Source organism: Odontesthes bonariensis, chromosome 7 (assembly GCF_027942865.1).
Source record: "Odontesthes bonariensis isolate fOdoBon6 chromosome 7, fOdoBon6.hap1, whole genome shotgun sequence".
Classification (NCBI taxonomy): Eukaryota; Metazoa; Chordata; class Actinopteri; order Atheriniformes; family Atherinopsidae; genus Odontesthes; species Odontesthes bonariensis.
The window spans coordinates 1,654,519-1,676,346 of record NC_134512.1 but is presented as its reverse complement, the minus strand read 5'-3'; the positions used below and the strand labels follow the sequence as shown (position 1 = coordinate 1,676,346).

Here is a 21,828-nt window from a genome sequence, read left to right as displayed (position 1 = left end):
GAGGCTTCGGATGTTGACGGGCCGCGTATTCGTTGCGCGGGTCAGGTTGCCCGGATGCCACTTCGGATTCATCTGTGAATGAAAAATATTAGTTTGATTAGGAACCTCATTTGTGTTGAATATTAAAGCAACTGTTTTATTTAAACGTCTTGGGTGTGCAGTCATTCTTACCATTCTCGAGCTCTAGCATGGGCGCATCAGTGTCAAGTTTCCCTGGCACGCCCGATGAGGACGTAGCTCCGATCACGCCAGCCACCCTCTCCTCCAAGGCACTCAAATCGAAACCTGGATCGGACCCCCCCCCCCCCCCCCCCCCCCCGTTTGTGACATGCTGCGTCGGAGAGCTGCGACCTTCTTTTTTTGGCCAATTTCATATCGGACCACTTCTTCCTGATCTTATTGGAGAAAAAGTAAAACATCGCTCAATTTTAGATTTAATTTAATCTGGAGTTTATCACATTTTATTGACCATCACAGTAGGGGAAAATACATAACTCGTCCGGTCTGCGATTTACATCGCCAACGCTGTTGACAGCCGTCCCAGCTGTCAACAGCGCTTCTTTGCCGCCTTTCGTCTATCCATGTCGCAAATTCTAGAGGTGCGGCCTCTCAACCCCCTTTTGTAGAAGGCGTGGTTAGGATCATTACGATGGATTTCAGCCGCCGGATTTATCAACAGCCGCTCGGTCTTACGATGGGATTGGTGTGGTACGCATGTTCTGTAAATCTCACTTGAGCCTCTGCGTACGACGAGTTCTCCGCTCATATATACGATGCCTTCTACGACAGCTTGATAAATGAGGGCCACTGTGATTCCAGTCAGGACTGTAAGGTGCTATCCAAATAACAAACCATGGATCACCAGTGACATCAAAGACCTCCTGAACCAGAAAAAGAGGGCGTTCCAGAATGGGGATAGAGAAAGGCGGAGGAGTGTACAACAGGAGCTTAAAAAGACATTACGTCGAGCTAAGGTGGAGTACAAGAAAAAGGTGGAGAGACAGCTGGAGAACAATAACACCAAGGAGGTGTGGAGGGGCATGAGGACCATCACTGGATACAGACTGAAGAACTCTCAGTCTGTGGAAGGTGATGTGGACAGAGCCAATACTTTCAACCATTATTACAACAGGTTTGATAGTGTAGCTTTTCCCTCCTCTGCTGCTGCTCCCTCCACCCCCACCACTACAGCTGCTTCCTCTATACTGCTTCCACTGCCCTGCTGTACTTCCACCTCAATGGCAACCTGCATCGCCAAGCCTCCTCCTCCGCCTGACTGCACCTCTACCTCTGCAGCAGCTCCCACCGCCTGGCCTCATCAGCCCAGCTGCACCTCCACCTCTGCGGCAGCTTCCACCACCAGGCATCCAGAGCCCAGCTGCACATCCACCTCTGCGGCAGCTTCCACTGCCAGGCCTTCTGAACTCAGCCACATCTCCACCTCTGCGGCAGCTTCCACCGCCTGGCCTCCTCGGTCCAGCTGCTCCTCCACCTCTGCAGAAACTCCCACCACTAGCCCTCCTCTGTCCAGCTGCACCCCCATCTCTATGGTTGATAGCAACATCACTCCTGTCGCCATCCCTCCGCTACAACCTCTGTGTCTAACTATAGAGGAGGTTGGAGCTGAGCTCAGGAGACTTAAGCCAGGGAGGGCTTCAGGCCCAGATGGAGTCTGTCCAAGGCTTCTGAGGGACTGTGCTGGTCAACTAGCAGTCCCTCTTCAGAGGCTCTTCAATATGAGCATTCAGATGGAAAAAGTCCCGGTGCTGTGGAAAACTTCTTGTCTCATACCGGTGCCCAAATTAGGGCAACCGGTGGAGCTGAATGACTACAGACCGGTGGCTTTGACATCTCATATCATGAAGACCTTGGAGAGACTTCTTGTTCGTCACATGAGATTGCAGGTTGCTGAGGCTCTTGACCCCCTCCAGTTTGCCAACCAGAAACACATAGGAGTGGAAGACGCGATTCTGTACATGTTGCATCGGGCATATGCTTATCTGGATGTGCCTGGTTCATATGTGAGAATCATGTTCTTTGACTTCTCCAGTGCCTTCAACACCATACGCCCTCCCATACTGAAAGACAAGCTGCTCGGTATGGGTGTGGCCCCCTCCCTGACATCATGGATTATAGACTATTTGTCTGCCAGACCACAGTATGTCAGGATGGGGAAATGTGTTTCTGGAACACTGGAATGCAGCACTGGGGCTCCGCAGGGTACTGTTTTGGCTCCTTTTCTTTTCACCCTGTACACATCAGACTTCAGGTACAACTCAGAGTCCTGCCACATTCAGAAGTATTCTGATGATACGGCTGTTGTGGCATGTGTGCGTGGTGGACAGGAGAAGGAGTACAGGGACCTTGTGGAGGCCTTTACTGACTGGAGCAAAAAGAACGGTTTGCTCCTGAACACCACCAAAACCAAAGAGCTGGTGGTGGACTTCAGGAGATCTAAAACCCCATACCAGTCAGTCTGCATTGATGGAGGGGAGATAGAGACTGTTCAGACCTGCAGATACCTGGGGGTGGTGCTGGATAATAAACTGGAGTGGTCTGCCAACATAGACGCGGTGTACAGGAGGGGCCAGAGCCGTCTCTTTTTCCTGAGACGGCTCAGGTCCTTCAATGTCTGCAGTGATATGATGAGTATGTTTTATTACACTATCATTGAGAGTGCACTGTTCTATGCTGCTGTCTGCTGGGGGAGTTGCACTACAGACAGAAACTGTAGGCGCCTGGACAAACTGGTGAAAAAGGCTGGTTCTGTTGTAGGCAGAAGGCTGGACCCTCTCGGTGCTGTGGTGGAGAAACGGATGAGGAGGAAGTTAGATTCTGTGATGGAGAATAATAAACATCCTCTCCACAGCATCCTGCAGGACAGAGGAGCAGCTGCAGTGAGAAGCTCATCTCTCTGCGCTGCAGGACTGAGAGCTTCAGGAGGTCCTTTGTTCCCACAGCCATAAGGCTTTATAACAGTGACTGCTGAGTTCTTCTCAAATTGATTGATTGATTTTTATTTATTTGTTTATTTTGCCATTTAGTCATTTATTATTATTTAGTTAGTAGTAGAATTATTATTGTTGTTTTATTGTTGTTAATTCAATCATTGTAAATATTTTAAAAAATGTTGAGCTACTTGACGAATTTAAATTTCCCCCATTGGGGGATAAATAAAGTATTTTTCTATTCTATTCTATTCTATACCTATGCAGCCTCCCACAGGAACTAAATTCTAATGATAAAAAGCTTGTGTCGATCCTAATAGCTGCATGTAAAAAAGCTATAACTCGTTAATGGCTAAGGATGGCTAATGGCTAATGGCTAATAGATGACTGGATAGACATAGTTTACAAAATATACAAAATGGAGAGACTAATCAATTAGACTCCATCAAGACAAATTTACCAACTTATAGTCCGGGTGGATTTTCTTCATAGGTTCCCAAAGATCAGACTTTTTTGAGATAACTTTCTCAAATATTTCCATTCCTCCCAGTTCTATGATGTACATACTTCTGCTGTAAATACCAGAGAAACCTTTAAATAATGGCCAATGGATGAGAAATCCTGAGAGGCACTCTTTTTATTTATGCAATTTGAGATGTCATTTAGCATTTTCCTCTTTATGTATTGTTTTTGAATCCCTTGCACAATGTAATAGGTAAGAATTAGGGTGATTCTTTTATAACACTATTGCTATTATTCATTTACCTTCCTTCCTTCGATTTTTTTCTCTTCTTTCCTTCTTATAAATGCATCTCCAATATGTCCATTTGATATTACTGAAATTTAAGGGCTATAATAGTCCAACAAGATACAGTTTTTCTCTATATGTATCCTTTTGTAAATAACCAATCCTTGACTTCCCCCGATATGCCGAAGTGTCCTGGTTTTCCAGTCGGCTCTCTATAACCCAACGCGCGGTTACATGCTATATGATAAAACACTGAACCGGGTAATGGCCCATTTTTAGGATTTTCTCCCTTTCAACTGTTGTTTGGCAAGAAAGTGCCTTGGACTTCATCAAAAAAAGCTCGGAGAATGATCCAAGTCCGAGTAAAAACGCGATTCAGTACATCTTGGACCTGAAGGCAAAACTCCATTTACTTTAGCTTTTGTGACAAGAGAATTTACTTGTATAACAGAGGGGCGCAGATTAGGCAATTTTCATCAGGAGACAAGCTGCTTGTGTTGCTTCCTACATCCACCACCAAATTACTCGCCAAGTGGCAAAGACCCTTTGCGGGCAAAGTGAGAAAGTGGGAAAGTGGGAGATGTCGATCTGTGCTTGTCTCTGGTGAGTGCAGTGAAAGATGGGGATGAGTTGGGGCAGCAGGTGCTAAATTCCACCAATCTCACACCCTTCCAGAAAGCAGATATTGCCTAGTTGCAAAAGCAGTTTACTGATGTGTTCTCCCCCCAGCCAAGGCGCACAAACCTCATACAACATCGTGTTTAGACTCTCCCTGGGGTGACGGTGCGTTTGAGGCCCTACAGACTTCCAGAACATAAGAGGCAAACTGTTCTTAAGGAATTGAAATCGATGTTGGAGTTGGGAGTAATAGAACAGTCCCATAGTGCTTGGTGTAGTCCCATTGTTCTGGTAGTTAAGAAAGATGGATCTATACACTTTTGTGTGGACTACAGAAAGGTTAATGAGGTATTGATGCCTACCCCAGGCGCCAGATAGAGGAGCTCCTGGACCAGCTCAACATGGCTCACTTTTTCACAACACTGGATTTAACCAAGGGCAACTGGCAGATTGCCTTGTCTATTGAGAATGAGGAGTTGTCGTCATAGTACAGAGCCCCGCCCCTATCCGCCATGTTGGCAGAATGCTAGCGAGAAAACGCCGTTCTCTCCGTTCGTTTACATTGTACGCGTGTGTTTTTAAATCAGTAAGTGTAAACAGTACGGAATTGCAAGAACATGCCTGGAAATCAATGCTGTGTGAAGAACTGTTCCAGTACCTCACACAATACGTTTGGGAAACATAGGAACAACGAAATACGTTATTTTAGGTTTCCTAAATGGATGCAGCATCAGGGAGAGCAGGCGTCTGACCTGCTGCAGGGAGCTCGTAAGGATCAATATTTTGGATGCTGGACAGTTTCTCCAAATACCGCTGCTTTGCGCTTGTAATAAGCTTGTCCCTGTAAGGTCCCTTTTCTTTCGCCTTATCTCTCTGCATTGCTTTGCTTTCTTTCTTTCTTTTGTATTAGTCTCTGCCCTGCCGAAATGACAAATGCGGGAAGATATCCGTTAAGTTAATGGCGTTGCCCCTGGCAACCAATAGATTCTTCTGCCAACATGGCCGACCGGCCGACCGGAGTCACGTGACTCCTCATTCTCAATAGAGTCTAGGTAAAAAACAGCCCTCTCCACTCCGTACAGTATGTACCTATCATGTGTATGTGGTGTGTGTGTGTGGTTGTTGTTACGCTGAAGGGTGGGAGGAGAGGAGCTGTGGTTAAATGTGTCCTGATATTTAAAATCTTAGAATTAAAAGAGAATTAACTTTGTTTTCACCATAACTGTGGTAGACATCTGCAACTTTACCACGGCAACCAATGCAGATTAGGGTAACGATTTGTCTCAACATTTAAGAATTCAAATCTAATCACTCCCAAACAACAGCAACACACTAATAATGCATAGGGGGTCTGTTGAGCCCATTCAGATAAAGGTAAGGTAAGGTCAAGGTAAGCTTCACAGAAAAAACATATATAAATTGTATGGGTTTGGGCAAGAAATATACTGTATATTTTTAAATTTAAAAACATGAGTATCTTTGACAACTTTTTTTCAATTAAAAGACAGACACAGATACATTAATAATTTTCACTGTAAAATCTTTAGCTGAACCTCATTCATTTCATAGGCATCTGTCTGTTGTTTGAAAAAAGTGAATTCTGTATTAGAGAAACCTGTGACTACAAAAAAAGGCACCTTAATCTGGCTAACAAGGTTGGAACATCTATCCATATGTAAATTGATATGCCTGTATTATAAAGGCAGGGTACATTGAGAACAAGCAGATATTAAAATAACAATGCTATTCAATAATTTAGTATCTACTCTCAAGGTAAATCTGTCCAAAGGAGAGTATTTTAGTAAACAAATGTGCAAATCATTCTCTGTATGAAATGCTGCTCAGTTGAAGTACCAGCAAGCTGTCCTAAGACCAATGCAAAAGCTAGACCGGTAGGAAGGAGCGACAGTGTGGGTTTCCGATCAAAAAGCTTCAATTTGAAAACAATGGCCTGCACTTAATTTATCTGTTATACTACTAAATAAAAAAGAGAAACACTGAAAGTTGAGCCTTTGCTATTGACTGTGATTACAGAGGATAATTACAACATGGTCACAAGAAAAAAAAAAGACTACAATTTGACTGAAATCAATATACTTTTTTGTTAGAAATCTAGAAGAAAATCTGTGTTAGGTGCCAAAATAGCCACAGGGCACAGGTCTATGTTAGAGGACAAATAGCAACCAAATGGGTTGTAAAATTAATTGGACCATGAACTGAGGTGCTCACACATAGAAGCAAGTAGTAGGTTGTGTCCAATGATAAAATAAAAATTTAAAAGATTAATTAAAAAGGTACATAGCTGTACAAAATAAACTTTCAGTTATTAAATCAGCTTTTCAGATTATTCTCTCACTCTCTTTATTTCTTGAAGGCCTACAGAAAGGTGATTTTTTGCACAAAACTGAAAAAGCAGATCGATTCCTTATATACCATGGAATTTTTTTATGATTTTAAAATAATTTTAGGCCCCTGGATAGTCCTGATTAGGCCCAATAAACTATCACCACATTTGACTCGAATTTGGCAAACTGGAACGACAGGTGCGTGACGTCGCGAGTGCCAGCTGCTGGAACAACCCCCAGTAGTTCTAGTAGCGAAGCCAGCAGTTTGCCAGACCTGGACAGCTTCTTCACGGCAAATTTCGATGTGTGCCGCGGGACGTCGCTTGAAAATATAAAACGTTGGGTTCAGAGCAATTTTTATTGCGAGTAGATGTACGAAGTGCGTGTGTTGCCCTCAGCAGCAGCAGCTCACACCACCAGGGACAGAGGAAGCAGAGAGACCCGCGGTCTTGTGTCTGTGTCTCCCTGTCCGCCTGCCTCCTCTCTGGTGAAATCAGCCAGAGCCATCCCGCCGTGTTCAGCTCCCTGCGGTGCGGACGCTCAGGGGGAATCCACCTGGCGGAGAGCGGACACACTCTCCGCCAGGTGGAGAGTGGAAATCTCGGCAGAGCGATCATCAAGAGCCCCGACGTGGACACACGTCGGGGCTCTTGATGATTGCTGATTTCAGGGCAACAATCCCGCGGTGTGTCCGCTCTCCGCCAGGTGGATTCCCCCTGAGTGTCCGCACCGCAGGGAGCTGAACACGGCGGGATGGCTCCGGCTGATTTCACCAGAGAGGAGGCAGGCGGACAGGGAGACACAGACACAAGACCGCGGGTCTCTCTGCTTCCTCTGTCCCCGGTGGTGTGAGCTGCTGCTGCTGAGGGCAACACACGCACCTACAGCACTTCGTACATCTACTCGCAATAAAAACTGCACTGAACCCAACGTTTTATTGCCTTCACCACTCAACAAGCATACTAATAGCGGCAGCCAGGAAAACCCATGGCACCTGTAACGTCACACGGAAGCCCCGCCCCCAGTCTGGAATTCCAGGAAGGATTTCCAAGCGGCAAATTCAAAATCGCAAATTTCATGCGTTTATGAAATGTTTTGGTGTAGAGTCCAATGATCATTATTGTTCCTCTGTGTATGTATTATCATTATGTATTGGGTGTAGTGTCAGCTTTCTGTAGGCCTTTAAACTTCATCATGCTGTTAGAAAGCTCTGAACTTTGTAAAGTTAGACATCTAGAAATGATGACCTCTGACTTTTCTCTGAGGAAACACAATATGAGTTCTTCTTTTTGGATGGTGGATCTACTGCGGTGTCTTACCTGCATAGACGCTCCTTCCACTCGCGCGACATAAGCCAGTCGATCAAGGACAGTAACTGTGACAGGAACTGCAACAAAGAATCCACTTACAAACGCTCGCAGGCAGCGCCGTCCCACCGCCATCTGCTGAGCCATAGAAAAACTAGGCTGGAAAGAACAAACAGGAAACCAATTAAATCAGACGCATGAAGAAAATAAACAGCAAACAGATTATACCATGTTACTAGGCGTGGGCGGAAAAAATCGATTCATGTACATATCGCGATTTTTAATGGGATGATTTTAAAAATCGATTTTTCTCCCCTGAATCGATTATATTACGCATATCCATGTCCAGAAAAACTTCATCAATTCATTACATTAAGTTATGTTAAAACTAGCTCACATTTGTGCTGTGTGGACATTTCAATTCATTTTGTAACTGTAAACTTTAAAAAATGCTGTACACGTTAAGTACCTCTTTTTGTCTCAGTTGAAATAAATGTCAGCTGCTGGACTGACTGACACAGATGTGCGTTGTCTATGGGAACGACATTCATTCTAGAAGTGTATGATTCAACTTGTTTGTTTTTTAAGGAGGAAGAAAATTGCAATTACTGATTATATCAAATCGCAATACTTGTAGAATCGCAATTATCAAGAATCGTGATACAATCGAATCGTGACCAAAGCATATCGTCCCACCCCTACATGTTACATTAACCTTTATTGATCTCTGAGGAAAGAGCAGGCCAATACAGCAACAGGAGTATAAGAAAGCCACAAGATATATACATCAGTGCAAAATGGGTAAATATGTGTTGATAGCAGGGATAGCGTCTGCAAAATGACCGGAATGTAATGGATTTTCTAAAGTCACTAGCTAATGGCCATCAGCAGCATTATAGTCTGTATTGGCCTCAGGACTTGGCCGGTGGAGCTTAACACATAACAGACAAGCCATAGACAGAATGTCAACACTCATCCCAAACGTTCATTTTTTTTAATAGAAACTTAATTTGAAATATTTCAGGATTTAGGGCTGCATGGTGGTGTGGTGGTTAGCACCGTCGCCTCACAGCAAGAAGGTTCCTGGCTTGAATCCTGACTGAGGCCTTTCTGTGTGGAGTTTGCATGTTCTCCCCGTATACACGTGGATTCTTTCTAGGTATTGCGGCTTCCTCCCACCGCCCAAAAACATGCGAATCAGGTTAATTGGTGTCTCTAATTGTTTTGTTTGCAGCCGGCGTGGTATACAGTCTGTTTGAAGAGGATCAGGAGGCTGACAGAGTTGTACATATGGATCAAGGTATGTTTTCTGTTTTCTTTAACAGCCTTGCAGAGGCCTATGAGAGTCTTTGTGCAGACACAATCTCTAGATACTCATTTTCCTTTTAAAGTCTCATTAGAGATGTCTTTCATTACCATTACACACAGCTGTAATTGTCTACAGTACCCACGTTTGCTGTAAATAAGAATTTATATTAAATTTGATGATGTAAAACAAAATTGGATAAAAAAATTTTTTTTAAATTTAAGGAATCTCTGTGAAATTGTCTACTTTACGGTAAATTATGTGGCCTTATGGGTCAACCTGATATCCAGGTTGCATTGCTATAAAAACATGCGCACGTATAGTCTGAAGGATGCGTGAGGTGTATATATTCTCCCAACACATTCTTGCTTTATAAATACCAGTTTGCGTGGCGAAAAAAAGTCAACATCTTGAGACACAAAAAAATGTATGAAAATACACTTGTCAGCACTTGTAAAAATAAATTAATACAAATCTTTAACTAAGTGGCTGAGTATCAATAAAGCAAAAACTGGATGTCAAAGTTGTTGAAACAAAACACCATAACCACAGATGGCAGTACTTAAAAATAAATCCATAACAATCTATTGCCAGCAAGAAATTACTTAGTTACTTATATTCTTAAAGGGATAGTTCGCCTCTTTTGACATGAAACTGTATGACATCCCATATCAGCAATATCATTTATCAAATTTGACTTACCCCCCGCTGCGTCCTGTGACCCGAGTTCCAGCCTCGTTTTGGTGTTGACGATTGTGAAGTCTGACTTTTTCTGGATGAACGATTTTGTGATGCAAATGTATTACTCTTTTTGAACACATATTATTTTGAGAAGCAAAACGCTTTATTTTTGTGTCCCCAGCCAACTAGCCGGACTACCTTCATCAACGCCAAAACGAGGCTGGAACTCTGCTCACAGGACGCAGCAGGGGGTAAGAAGATGTTCATAAATGATGTTGCTGATATGGGATGTCATACAGCTTCATGTGAAAAGAGGCGAACTGTCCCTTTAATGTAAAAACGCATCCATTCACATGAACTTAACATCTAAGTTTTTTTCGACAACACTGCATCTTTGTCCCTGCTGAGACCAAACTTCCCAAGGCAGCATATCCCTCACCCCCATATCACACTGCATCGCAAATTAACAATGAAGTTTAACCCAAGCTAATAGAAATAATGTCTGACCATAGTGAAGATATTTCTACTTTGAATATGTTCTGAATTCAAGACAGTTATTTTCATAACAATATTTATTTTATCGAGAAGTTCCAATAGATACATTAACTTCCGAATATTTTTGTTTTGTTTGCCCACTTTTTTATCTAATGACAGCAATTTATTGTCTTACTGGGAAAGTCTGATAAACTATGTTATGCCAGAATGAGCAAATAGGGCTCCAAAGAGCCTCTTGCTATAGCAGAAATGGTTGACTTTCTCGTAGCCTTTTTTAACTAGAGTGGTTCCAGTGCTGGTTCAGGGCTGGTGACAGAGCAAGTATCAAGTTGATTCTAGAAAGAACAAACAAAAAACTGGTTTGATTTTCAACAGCCACCATAGAACCATTTCATTACAAAACTTTAAAAGAGTATTCCAATGCATGTTTGAAATTCCATCAAGTGTATTTTGAACTTCTGTATAGTACCACAGTGCAGAAAAGCACTTTATTAAGTTTTACACATTGTTTGCGAGCGCTTCTTGCAATTGCTTTCCACGTTTCCAAAAGCGTAACAGCATTTATGAACTCCAGTAGTATGCACGCTGTTTCAAGCAGGATCAACTAACGCCAGCAGATGATATCCAAACACTCAACAGTGTTTAAAAACCAAGCTGTAAATGCTGTTCATGAATTCAGTTAAAAACAGCAGTTGTGAAACCAGTCTATGGGGGGTACGGGGTACGGTGCCTTGCTCAAGGGCACCTCAGCCATGACAAGGAGGTGGACTGAAACCCCTCCAGCTATCAGTTCCACCAGTCTTTTTTGAGTGGCGAGAGTGGGAATCGAACCGCCAACCTTCCGGTTATTGGACGACCGACTCTAACCACTGAGGCTCTCTGTTATCCCTGTCGAGCCACAGTCTTTTGAAATGAAGAGGTCTAAATTGAATGTTGTAGGGGAAAATATTACTCAAAGCAAAACTAATACGGCTCCAAAATTTATAAATGTACTAGTTCGCCTCAATTAGTGAGAAATAATGTGCCTCTGTGAGCACTGGGGGCTGGGCACTTCTGAAGACCAGATCCTAAAATCGCCCCTGGTCGTTACTTAACCTCCGCGTGTCACTTTTCCTCCTCTTAACCTTTGCTGTCAAAGAAGTGTTGACCTATAAGCACATTATAGTCTCTAAAACGATAGGCTTATGGCAGGGGCAGTGGGACAGGGAGAGTAAGGGTAGCTTCCTTCGCACTGTACAAAAGCAGGTTTCCACTAGAAGACAGTGTAGCTGAGGTTGTAAGGAAGAACAGGTAATAACTAGGCTTAGGATAGGGCACACTAGGCTGAATCATACTCTTCATATCATTGGCAAGCATGCCACAGGTCATTGTATTAACTGCAGGGAAATGGAGACTGTCCGTCATGTTTTGTTAGAATGCCAAGCGTACAGCATAGAAAGAGGTATTCTGCTAGAGGAGGTTAGAGAACTGGGGGAGACCAGGCTCTCTCTTGAGGGACTACTTTCCTTTTCTGTGCCCTCAGCTTGGAGATTTGTGTTTAATTTCTTAAAGACTACAGGACTTTTTGAAAGGATTTAGTTTATTATTTATTTAGTGAATTGTTTATTTATTTGTGTATTTATTTTATTTTGTCACTCCTTCGTCGACGCTCCACACCCGCGGTTACATAATTGTACCGTTGGTGGCGGTAATGCAACATTACGGATGCTAACCGCCAATAAATTACAAGAAGAAGAAGAAGAAGAAGAAGTGTTGACCTGTGTCTGCTAACCGTTAGCCGCTGTGGCGAACCAATGAGCTGACTTTTTAAAAAACAGCGTCGTATTGACAGAAAGAATTTGATAACTGACGGTCAGTGAAGCATGCTGATAGCACACTGAAACTCTACACACCACCATTTTGGGAACATTTGCTCATTTGAAACAAGCGCTGAAGTTATTGAAGCTAACACACCTACCAGCAACGTGACTTCCGTCTTCTTGTAGCCCGACAACACATGTCACCGCCCGGGTCCTAAAGCCTGGAACTGTTCTGTCCGTCCAGTCTTTCTGTGGCTTATTTCATCGATACATTAAAGAAAAATAGAAAAAATTAACAAGCAAATTTTATCATTATTGAAATAACTCATATTATGTCAAAGTAAGTTACTTTGTAACGGGAAGTAAATAAAAAGCAGAAAGACGTGGCGACTTATGGAGGACTGAAACTGCCATGATCCAAAATAAATACAAAATGACTTTAAGGATTAATTATTATGCCAATAAATGCTAATAAAATAAAGCGAAACGTAAATTATGCATTAAGTGATGCATACAATGTTAAATAAATGTATATTTGTGCTTTAAAGGGGAACTCGGGGGCATTTGAAGCGCGTTTCCATTGCTAGAGGTTGTCAAATACTGATAGTAGGACACAGAGAGGTGCAAATCTGCGCTCCCTGTGTGGAGATCGCGCTGTTCGCACAGCGTGTCATGCGAGGCTAATACGTGGTGGCTAAGGGGCAAATGCTAACCCTTCCACGTAAAACAACAACTTGCACACTGCAGAAACGTCACACCACTTTATAAACCATCCGACAATAAAGTCACAAGCCTTACCATCAAAACCAAATGCATGGTTCTCACATTAGTGGCATGGGGACGTTACAAAACAACTTTATAAATAGCATGTAACTCACCGGCTGGTTGTAGGCTCGCGCATGTGAAAGCCCAAAAGAGTCGATGGACGATAATCCCATATACAAAACAATTATTTTCTCTAGAAAAACTGCGTTCAAGTATTTAAAACATTACATACATTACTGTATTCTTTTAACTTTGTGTTAATATTGTGGTGTATTGGGCTATGGATGAACAGATTTCCCATGATTCTCTGCAGGTTGTGGTGCAGTAAGTGCCTTTTAATTGTGTTCTAAAAGATTGGTGGAACTGACAGCTGGAGGGGTACCAGTCCACCTCCTTGTCACGGCCGAGGTGCTCTTGAGCAAGGCACCGTACGCTGAATGGCTGCCCACCGCTCCAGGTTGGCATCTGTCTCTGAGTGTGTGACCCTGTGTGTGTGTGTGTGTGTGTCAACAGGTGCCAACCTGGATGGGTTAAAAGCGGAGGACAAATTTCGTGTGTATGCATGTATGCATGACCAATAAATCGGATCTTAATCTTAATCATTTTAGTTCAGTTTGCAATCATAGTTGTTCTGTTCTTGTTCATTGCTCTGTTAGATATTTAGATGGTGTTAGGATAGCACCATGAGTTAGAGTTGTATTTATTTTCATTAGTTACTCATTCTGCTTGTGGTCAGTATAACAGAGTATAACATTGTAATGTTGCGAAAATAGCATTTCTTTAAAGGAAATAATTTCCCGATATTAGAGTAATTTGTATAAACCTGAAATAGCCACAACATTTCGAATTAGTTACTTCGCCAATTTGTATTCAGTCTCTATTGTTGATGTAGTAATTTATTATAAATTAATGTCTAGACACCACAGTGCTAACTGAAATCAGTGGCCTTTAGATTTAACGCTAAAAGTGGTAGGTTTTAATGTTTATTGTAGCAACTGCTACATGTTAAGCCTTTCCTTTGTTGCTCTCATCAGTGCTGTGAAAGCCACAACTTACCGCAACAGTAAAGGATAGCAAAGGAAAGGCCATTCACTTAAGCAACATGAAAAGTGATGTCACTATCCTGCAGGCCACGTGTCTGATAAGCATGACTTCTGTGGACTGGACCTACATCAACCCAACATAGCAGGAGAGAGAATACGCTTACAGTTGTCTTGATGACAAGTTAAAAGAAAAATGATTTAAAGAATTCCCAAATCTCATTTAATATTGTCCATGAGTTGTTGCTGTCAGGTTCATAGCCTCCATGTGAGATGTTAGTTGATTGACTTGTTTTATCTGGAAGGAAAATATGAGCTGAGCCCATTTTTGTTGCCCCACCTGCAGCATTTAAAAGGATTGTGTTGTGTTCCCATTCGTGCTGAAGTGTAGCTGATTAAAACCCTTCACAAAGGAATATGACACAGGAATGATTGCCAATGAGTTGAGATTCACACAGGACTGTCAAGCCATACATCAAAGTTCCAGTCCCATCCAAACTACTACTACATCCAACCAATGTATGTATTAAAGTAATGTTACTTTCAAATGAAATGTGAAGTGACCTGATGGAGATATTATGAGGGGACTGGCTGGAAAAACTGAATATGATATAACTGTTTAACTAGTGGCCATTAGAGGAGCTGTGGCCACATATTGATGTTTGAGCATTCAATGATTTAAAGTAAAGGATATATATATATATACATATATATATATATATATATATATATATATATGTATATATTGTCCACCTGGGCCTTATTAGTTTGTCTGAACTTTCATATATATATTTTTCTTTTTCTCTCTAAATCTCAGTATGTGCAGTGTACAGAAAGTCCTTGTAGTGGGTGACTTTAACAGTCATTTAGATATTGAAAATAGTTTCATCTTTAATTCTTAGGCTCCATTTATTTTCTCCAAATGTACACAGACCAACACGCTTTTAATCATACCCTCGATCTTGTTCTGACATTTGGCATCAAGAGTGAAAAATGAACAGTATTCCCTATGTAACTCTGTCTTTTCTTTGTTTAGAGTGGCCAACTAACAGTGCAACTTCAACCCTCCTTCCACCTGTACTTTAACATAAAGGCCTGCATGACTCTGCCTCTAAATGCAAACCAAACTGAAGTTGTTTTCTTTATATATAAGCGCCTTAGTCTAGCTGTATAATACTCTAGATGACATTTCATTGGCTTCCAGTACCACTGTGAGCACACTTGGTTATTTTTGACCAGGATCTGTCTTTTAACTCCTATAAAAAAAGGTTTCAAGGACCACTATCTTCCACCGTCATAACATGGCCAATATTCGGAACATCCTGCTTCAGAGTGATGCAGAAATACTGCTTCTTAAATTTGTTACTTCAAGATGGGACAACTGTAATTTGTTATTGGGCTGTCCCAAAATTTCCTGAAAAGCCTCCAGCTGATTCAAAATGCTACAGCCAGAGTTCTGATGAGAACAGGACAAATCACAGTTTTTCAGTTTAAAAAAAAATTTAAAATGAAAAAAAAGCGATTGCCGTTCTGACATTAAGTGGGAACTTGCCTGAAAGTAACAGATGATGCTAGACGGAGAGTGCAGTTTTTTGACCGTTCACTCGCTGCTGTACTGGTGTGCGATGCTATGTGTTGCTGGGAATGTACCTTTGTGAAACTCTGAAACTTTGTGCTCTGTAGAACATTGTAATGAGTATTACAGTATATTTGAATTCTTATTAGACACAAGTAACGACAACGCATAAATTATGTAACACCTTAGGGGCTTTAAGTGTAAACTTAGCCTCCACAATAATTGTAATGACAAACTGGCTTAAAGCAACCCCTTTGAGTCTTCAGAAATGTTGTTCCTCCTTATAATCAACTTCTCCCATAGCATTGCAACAGGTCACGAGAAAAAGAGAGAAACTGTGGAGGGTTTTGGCATCCTCAGATTTAATTTGCAGCCAGTTTAACAATTTATTAATCAAGGCTGTTGCAATTCAATTCATTTTTTTCATTTTTATTTATATAGCGCCAAATACAACAAATGTCATCTCAAGGCACTTAGATAGTAAGTCCAATTCAAGCCAATTGGAATTTAATTAATTAATAATAATCATAATTCATAAAATAATCCAATTCGTTCATATAGAGCCAATTCAAAAACAATTTCCTAGCTAAGAAAACCAACAGATTGCACTGAAAACTTTTTGTTTTTCGGTCCAATCTCCCGGCCTGAGCGGCGTGCCTGAGGCGACTGTGGAGAGAAACGACTCCCTTTTAACAGGAAGAAACCTCTGGCAGAACCAGACTCAGGAAGGGTGGCCATCCGCCTCGACCAGCTGGGGTTTGAGAAGACAGAAAGGGGGGGGGGGGGAGGGGGAGGGGGGCAGGGGGCCACCGCGACGGCGGCACTGTAACACCATTCAAAGGATATCTGTTGGAACAGGGAAACACGAGTTAATGACCATAATAATATCACATATACATAAAGAGAGTAAAGTGAGGAAAGGTGTGTCAGATGAGGCCCCCCAGCAGTCTAGGCCTATAGCAGCTTAACTATGGGATGTTTCAGGATCACCTGAGCCATCCCTAACTATAAGCTTTATCAAAAAGGAAAGTTTTAAGCCTGGTCTTAAAAGTGGAAAGGGTGTCTGCTTCCCGGACATTTACTGGCAGCTTATTCCACAATAGAGGGGCCTGATAAATCTTAAGAGGGTTTCCATAGCGGTCCTCCAGCAGGCGCACCGCTTCTCCATAGCCCCGGCCAGCGCTCATATGCTGGCAACTTTTCACCAGATCGTGCGGCTCACCTCTTGTAAACTGCTCTAAGAAGAAGAGCTTGTCTGCGTTGTCAATTTTTGAATCAACAACATGTTCAAACGCTTTCAAAAAGGATCTGAAATCAAGCGGGTCACCACTAAACACAGGCACATCACGATGAGGTAAGCGAGTTGATTGTTGCTGTTTAACGAGCATTTCTGTTATATCTGTTTGTCTTCTCATAACATCACACAATTCATTGTTTGGGTTTGTTATTCATTGATGACCAGTGGTGGGCGCATGTGTTGTGATTGTTTCATGTGGCTTTGGCATGGAACTATGTAAATGGGTGAAGAACTCTCCTGAGCTCTAAGAAAAATGGCAGGAGAACTCGATGGTTTGCACTGCACAGCCAGAGACACACGGGTCCGTGCTGAAGGTTTTGGGCTTGGTGTGGAGACCAGTCACTGATGATTTTGTGTTCAACCTCAGAGGGCTGCTTGACATTCTGAAAGAAAGAGATAACACAAAACGAAGTGTTCTGCAGTCTTCTGCTCGCATTTTTTGAGCCTCTAATTGATGATTCTTGACTTCCTTCACCATCAGGATAAAGTGCTTGTTCCAAGAGATGTGGGAAAGAGGGCTCAAGTGGGACGAGGAACTGCCGCCTGATTTGTCAAAGAAATGGCTACAGTGGTGTTCAGAGCTTCCTCAACTGCATCAGCTAACAATCCCATGGTGGTACAAAACACACATGCAGCAGCAGGACGGTCAAGACTTAAAGCTACATGTATTCTGTGACTCAAGTGAACGGGCTTACAGCGCAGTTGCTTATCTCCAGGGAGAAACAAAGGATGGAGAACTGACCATAAGCCTGGTTGCATCCAAGTCCAGAGTGGCTCCACTCAAAAGGATGACACTGCCACATCTGGAGTTGATGGGAGCTGTTGCGGCGAGTAAGTGACAATGCTGAGTGCCCGTGCCTGCTTCTGACCGTTCCCCCCTGCACGCAGCGGGGAGTGCGCACGTACGCCGACGCCGGATGAGTAATTATTACCTGAGCTGAGGGAGCAGCGGGCTCTCTTTGTGTGTGTGCGTCGAAATGAACGGACGCTTTCCATGAAAGACGGGCAAGGAAAAGGACTAAAAAACTCCTAAAGGACTGCCGGTAAGCTTGTGAAAGTGATGCTTGCTTCTGGGCTCAGGAGGTGGAGGCTGCCCGTCAGATTATTTTTTTATTTGTTTATTATTTGTTACTGGGTCACTTGTTTAAGTTAGTCATTCATATCGTATCATGCGTGTGTCCCTCACTAAATGTAATGCGTGTGTGACCCAGGATGCTGTAATTACGGAGAGTGATGATCCAATTTATGGACTGTCAAAAAAAAAAAAAATATATATATATATATATATATATATATATATATATATATATAAATATAAGTTAAAAAGGGATGTATTAAAATAGATTTAGTTAATTTAACAAACAGACGAATCTTTTGAGTTGAAATTGTGGTCATTAACTCATGTTTCCAGCAGTGTCGAGATGCTTTCTGCAACGCAGTAACCAGATCATGCAACTCCGCAATAAATGAGCATGGACTCCTGATGGAATGTGGTTTGCAGGAGCACCCCGTCATCATGATGCTTCTTGACGTCACTGCTAATGTTGGACAAAAGATCGGAACTCTGATTGATCTGGCCTCCGACACGAACTACATCACACATAAGGCCGCAGATTAGCTGAACCTACGAATTGAAAACGTCACCCTAGTGGTCCACGGAGTTGGTGGGATGAAAGTGTCGGTGGAAACCAAGCGGTACCTGTTAAAGATCCGTGTGAACACTCCCAAAGGCACTCTCAAGGCACACCAGCCGGTGTGTTATGGGCTGGAAAGCCTTGCCGAGATTCACAGGAATGTAACGGCAAAAAAGCTGCAGAGAATTTTCCCTGATTGCACTCCATGATCTGAAGAGACCCACAGAGGTACAACTTCTTATAAGTCATAAGGAAGGACAATTGGTGCCTCAGAAAGTCCGCTCCGTTGGAAATCTGGTCCTCTGGGATGGCCCACTTGGAAAGACTGTTGGGGGCACCCACCCTGACCTCTTCGAAGAAGCCACTGTGACAGCCCATACCTCCAAAACTTCGCTCACTCAATGAGAACTGTAGCTGTGAAGTACAAGGAACTTAACTGCAAGACCCCTTTTATCCAGGCCGGCACTGCAGCTGCCAACAGAGAGTTTCTGAAATGGTGGAAGTGGGACAGCATAGGAGCTGCTTGTGAGCCTAAGTGTGGAGGCTGCTGCTGCGGAAATTGCCAGCCTGGGGGAAAAGAGATGTCACTTGCCGAGGAAAGGGAGCTGGAAGTGGTGAAAAATGGCTTGAGGTATGTGACTGGAGATGACCACTGCAAGACTCCACATTGGCATGCCAAATACCCCTGGGCGGAGGACCCAACATCCTTACCTGACAACAGGAAGGCCGTTGAGGCAACGTTCCTCAGGACGGAGAAACAATTGGCAAAGGAACCAGAGTGGAAAGCTGCCTACGCCGCCCAAGTTCATGACATGGTCCAACGTAAAGCCGCAGTGAAACTGTCCAAGAAAGTGCTGGAGGACTGGACCGGGTCAGTATGGTACATCAGTCATCTCATTGCCCCAAATCCCCATTCTGTCTCCACTCCAGTGAGACTCGTATGGAACAGCAGCCAGAAATGCAGAGGCGTGAGCCTGAATGACCTCCTCATTAAAAGGTCCAGATGTCCTCAACCCCATCCGCGCTGTCCTGCTGAGGTTTCGAGCAGGAGTCTTTGCTGCCCTTGGGGACATAAGGAAGATCTATAACTCTGTCTGGTTGGAGAAAGAATGAGGAGGTCCATCTGCACAGGTTCCTTTGGCGGGAGTCCGAGGAGGACCAAATAGAAGATTACGCCATAACAAGAGTCAACATTGGAGATAAACCTGCTGGATGCATTGCTCAACTGGCCATGCGTGAAATTGCCAACCTACCCCAGTTCAGTCAACTCAAAGAGGAAAGGCGCGTGCTGCATCAAGATGCCTACGTTGACGACATCCTTACCTCTCATGACGACCTGAAAGAGCTGAAAACCATCACAGCCAACATTGAGCAGATCCTAAAAGCTGGGGGATTTTACATGAAGCCATGGGTCTACTCTGATCAAAGTGGGAGGGCGCCCAAGCATGAGAAGAACAGACCCAAAACAATAGTCCTGCCAAATCAGCTCACCGAAGATGACAACAAAGCCCTCGGCCTTGGGTACACACTCGACGATGACAAGCTCCACGTCATGGTTGGTGTGAACTTCTCGAAAAAGAAGAAAAAGCTGAGACTCGGCCAGAACCTACTCAAAGAAGAAGTGCGATTGTAAACTCCAGAACCACTCACGAGAAGAGAGCTGTTAAGCCAAGTTGCAGGGCTGTATGATCCTCTGGGTCTGGTGGCTCCAGCAATGCAGAAAGGTGCAATCCTGGTCCGGAGAGCTTTTCAAGAAGCCAAGGTCAAGTACTGCTCAGCAAGAGACACCTGGGATGCTGCCTTGTCAGACAAGCTCCGGGAAGATGCCATCAAGCTCCTGGAGGAGTATGCTGAGCTGGGCGAGGTAAAATTCGCCAGGTCCCTGACACCACCGGATCCCAACAGCAAACCTTGTGGCATCATCTTCTCTGATGGCAGTGAGCACGCTTATGGGGCCGTGCTATACCTACATTGGAGTTGCAGCCATGGCACAATCGTGAGGCTGGTCGAATCCAAGGCCAAATTGACCCCTCTTGACCAAAAGGGAGATGCCGTGAAGGCTGAGATGTGTGGAGCCGTCTTTGCTGCCCGGCTAAAGACTTACTTTGAAAGACACTGCAGAATCCAAGTGGAAAAATGGTATCATCTTGTTGACAGCCAGACCGTCTTAGGAGCAATACAACGAGAAAGTTATGGTTATCAAACCTTCTTTGCTAACCAGGTTGGAGAGATCCAGAGCAGCACAAACGTCCAAGATTGGTGGTGGATTCCGGGAGCATTGAATGTTGCAGACCTTATAACAAGAGGAGCTAGCCCCAAAGACTTGGGTGAGGACTCTGAATGGCAGGCGGGCCCAAAATTCTTAAGCTTACCAGAAGCTGAATGGCCAAAGAAATCTGCCCGGGACGTTGCTGCTGCAGCAAGGGAAAACATTGGGAAAATCCAGAAAAAGTCATTTGTTGCAGTGCTTAGCAGGCACTCCCTTAAAGAGAACCCAGAGCAGCGTCCAGTCCAGAAGATGGTAAGCAGGCCACCTGCAGGCCAGACACTAGTTGATGTGAAGCATTTCAGTAACCTAACAAGGCTGGTCAAGACAGTGGCATGGGTTTGGAGAGCTGCAAAAAGATTCCTGCGGGCCAAGACTCCAGACGATTCAAAGTGGGAGGCAGTGTGTGTATCAGGCATCATCACAGTCAGAGAGAGACAAGATGCTTTTATGCCCCTTTTCCACCGAACATTTTTGTACCAACACAGCTCTACACGGTCCCACTCTACCCTGGTTGGGAGCTTTTCCACCGCGGGTTGAAGGTGGGACCCGTTACAATTTTGAGCCCCGGCAAGTACCTGCTTCAGAGGTGGGTCTAGTAGGTACTTGTCGGTGCTAAAACGTCACATGATCAGTGCTGTCCACTGATTGGTCAGGTGAAATTACGTCATACACGCAACGAAGCTCGGGGAGCTTTATGTATGAAACACCCGCCATGTATGAAAACACAACTGCGAGAGAACCAGAGAATAAACAGAATTGTGAAGATGGAAGACCAGAGAAAGAAAGCCAACCCATGGACAGTGAGTGAGGTGCAGACCTTTCTGTGTGTGGTGGCTGAGGACCGCGTGCAGAAGGAACTGGACGGAGCGACATGAAATGAGAAGGTGTTCCAGGATATAACCAAGCTGATGGCTAGCCATGCTATCACCGGAATTCTCAGCAGTGCCGAGACAAGCTGAAGAGCTATTACCGGCAGGTAAAGGACCACAACAGCCGGAGT

The 21,828-nt window shown here is 43.7% G+C and overlaps 1 protein-coding gene across 2 annotated transcripts in view; it reads right to left on the bottom strand.

Moving 5' to 3' along the window:
- The window catches only part of immp2l (inner mitochondrial membrane peptidase subunit 2), a 119,739-nt gene extending 107,257 nt beyond the window's left edge, over positions 1–12,482 (bottom strand). For both annotated transcript variants that reach the window (XM_075469225.1, XM_075469226.1), the window contains exons 1-2: positions 12,406–12,482; positions 7,979–8,125 (exon numbers count right to left, since the gene is read on the bottom strand). In XM_075469225.1, coding sequence (XP_075325340.1) covers positions 7,979–8,113 — 135 coding nt within the window. In that variant the 5' untranslated portion in view covers positions 8,114–8,125; positions 12,406–12,482. The remainder of the gene's footprint in view (positions 1–7,978; positions 8,126–12,405) is intronic.
- Between the last annotated feature and the right edge of the window lie 9,346 nt (positions 12,483–21,828).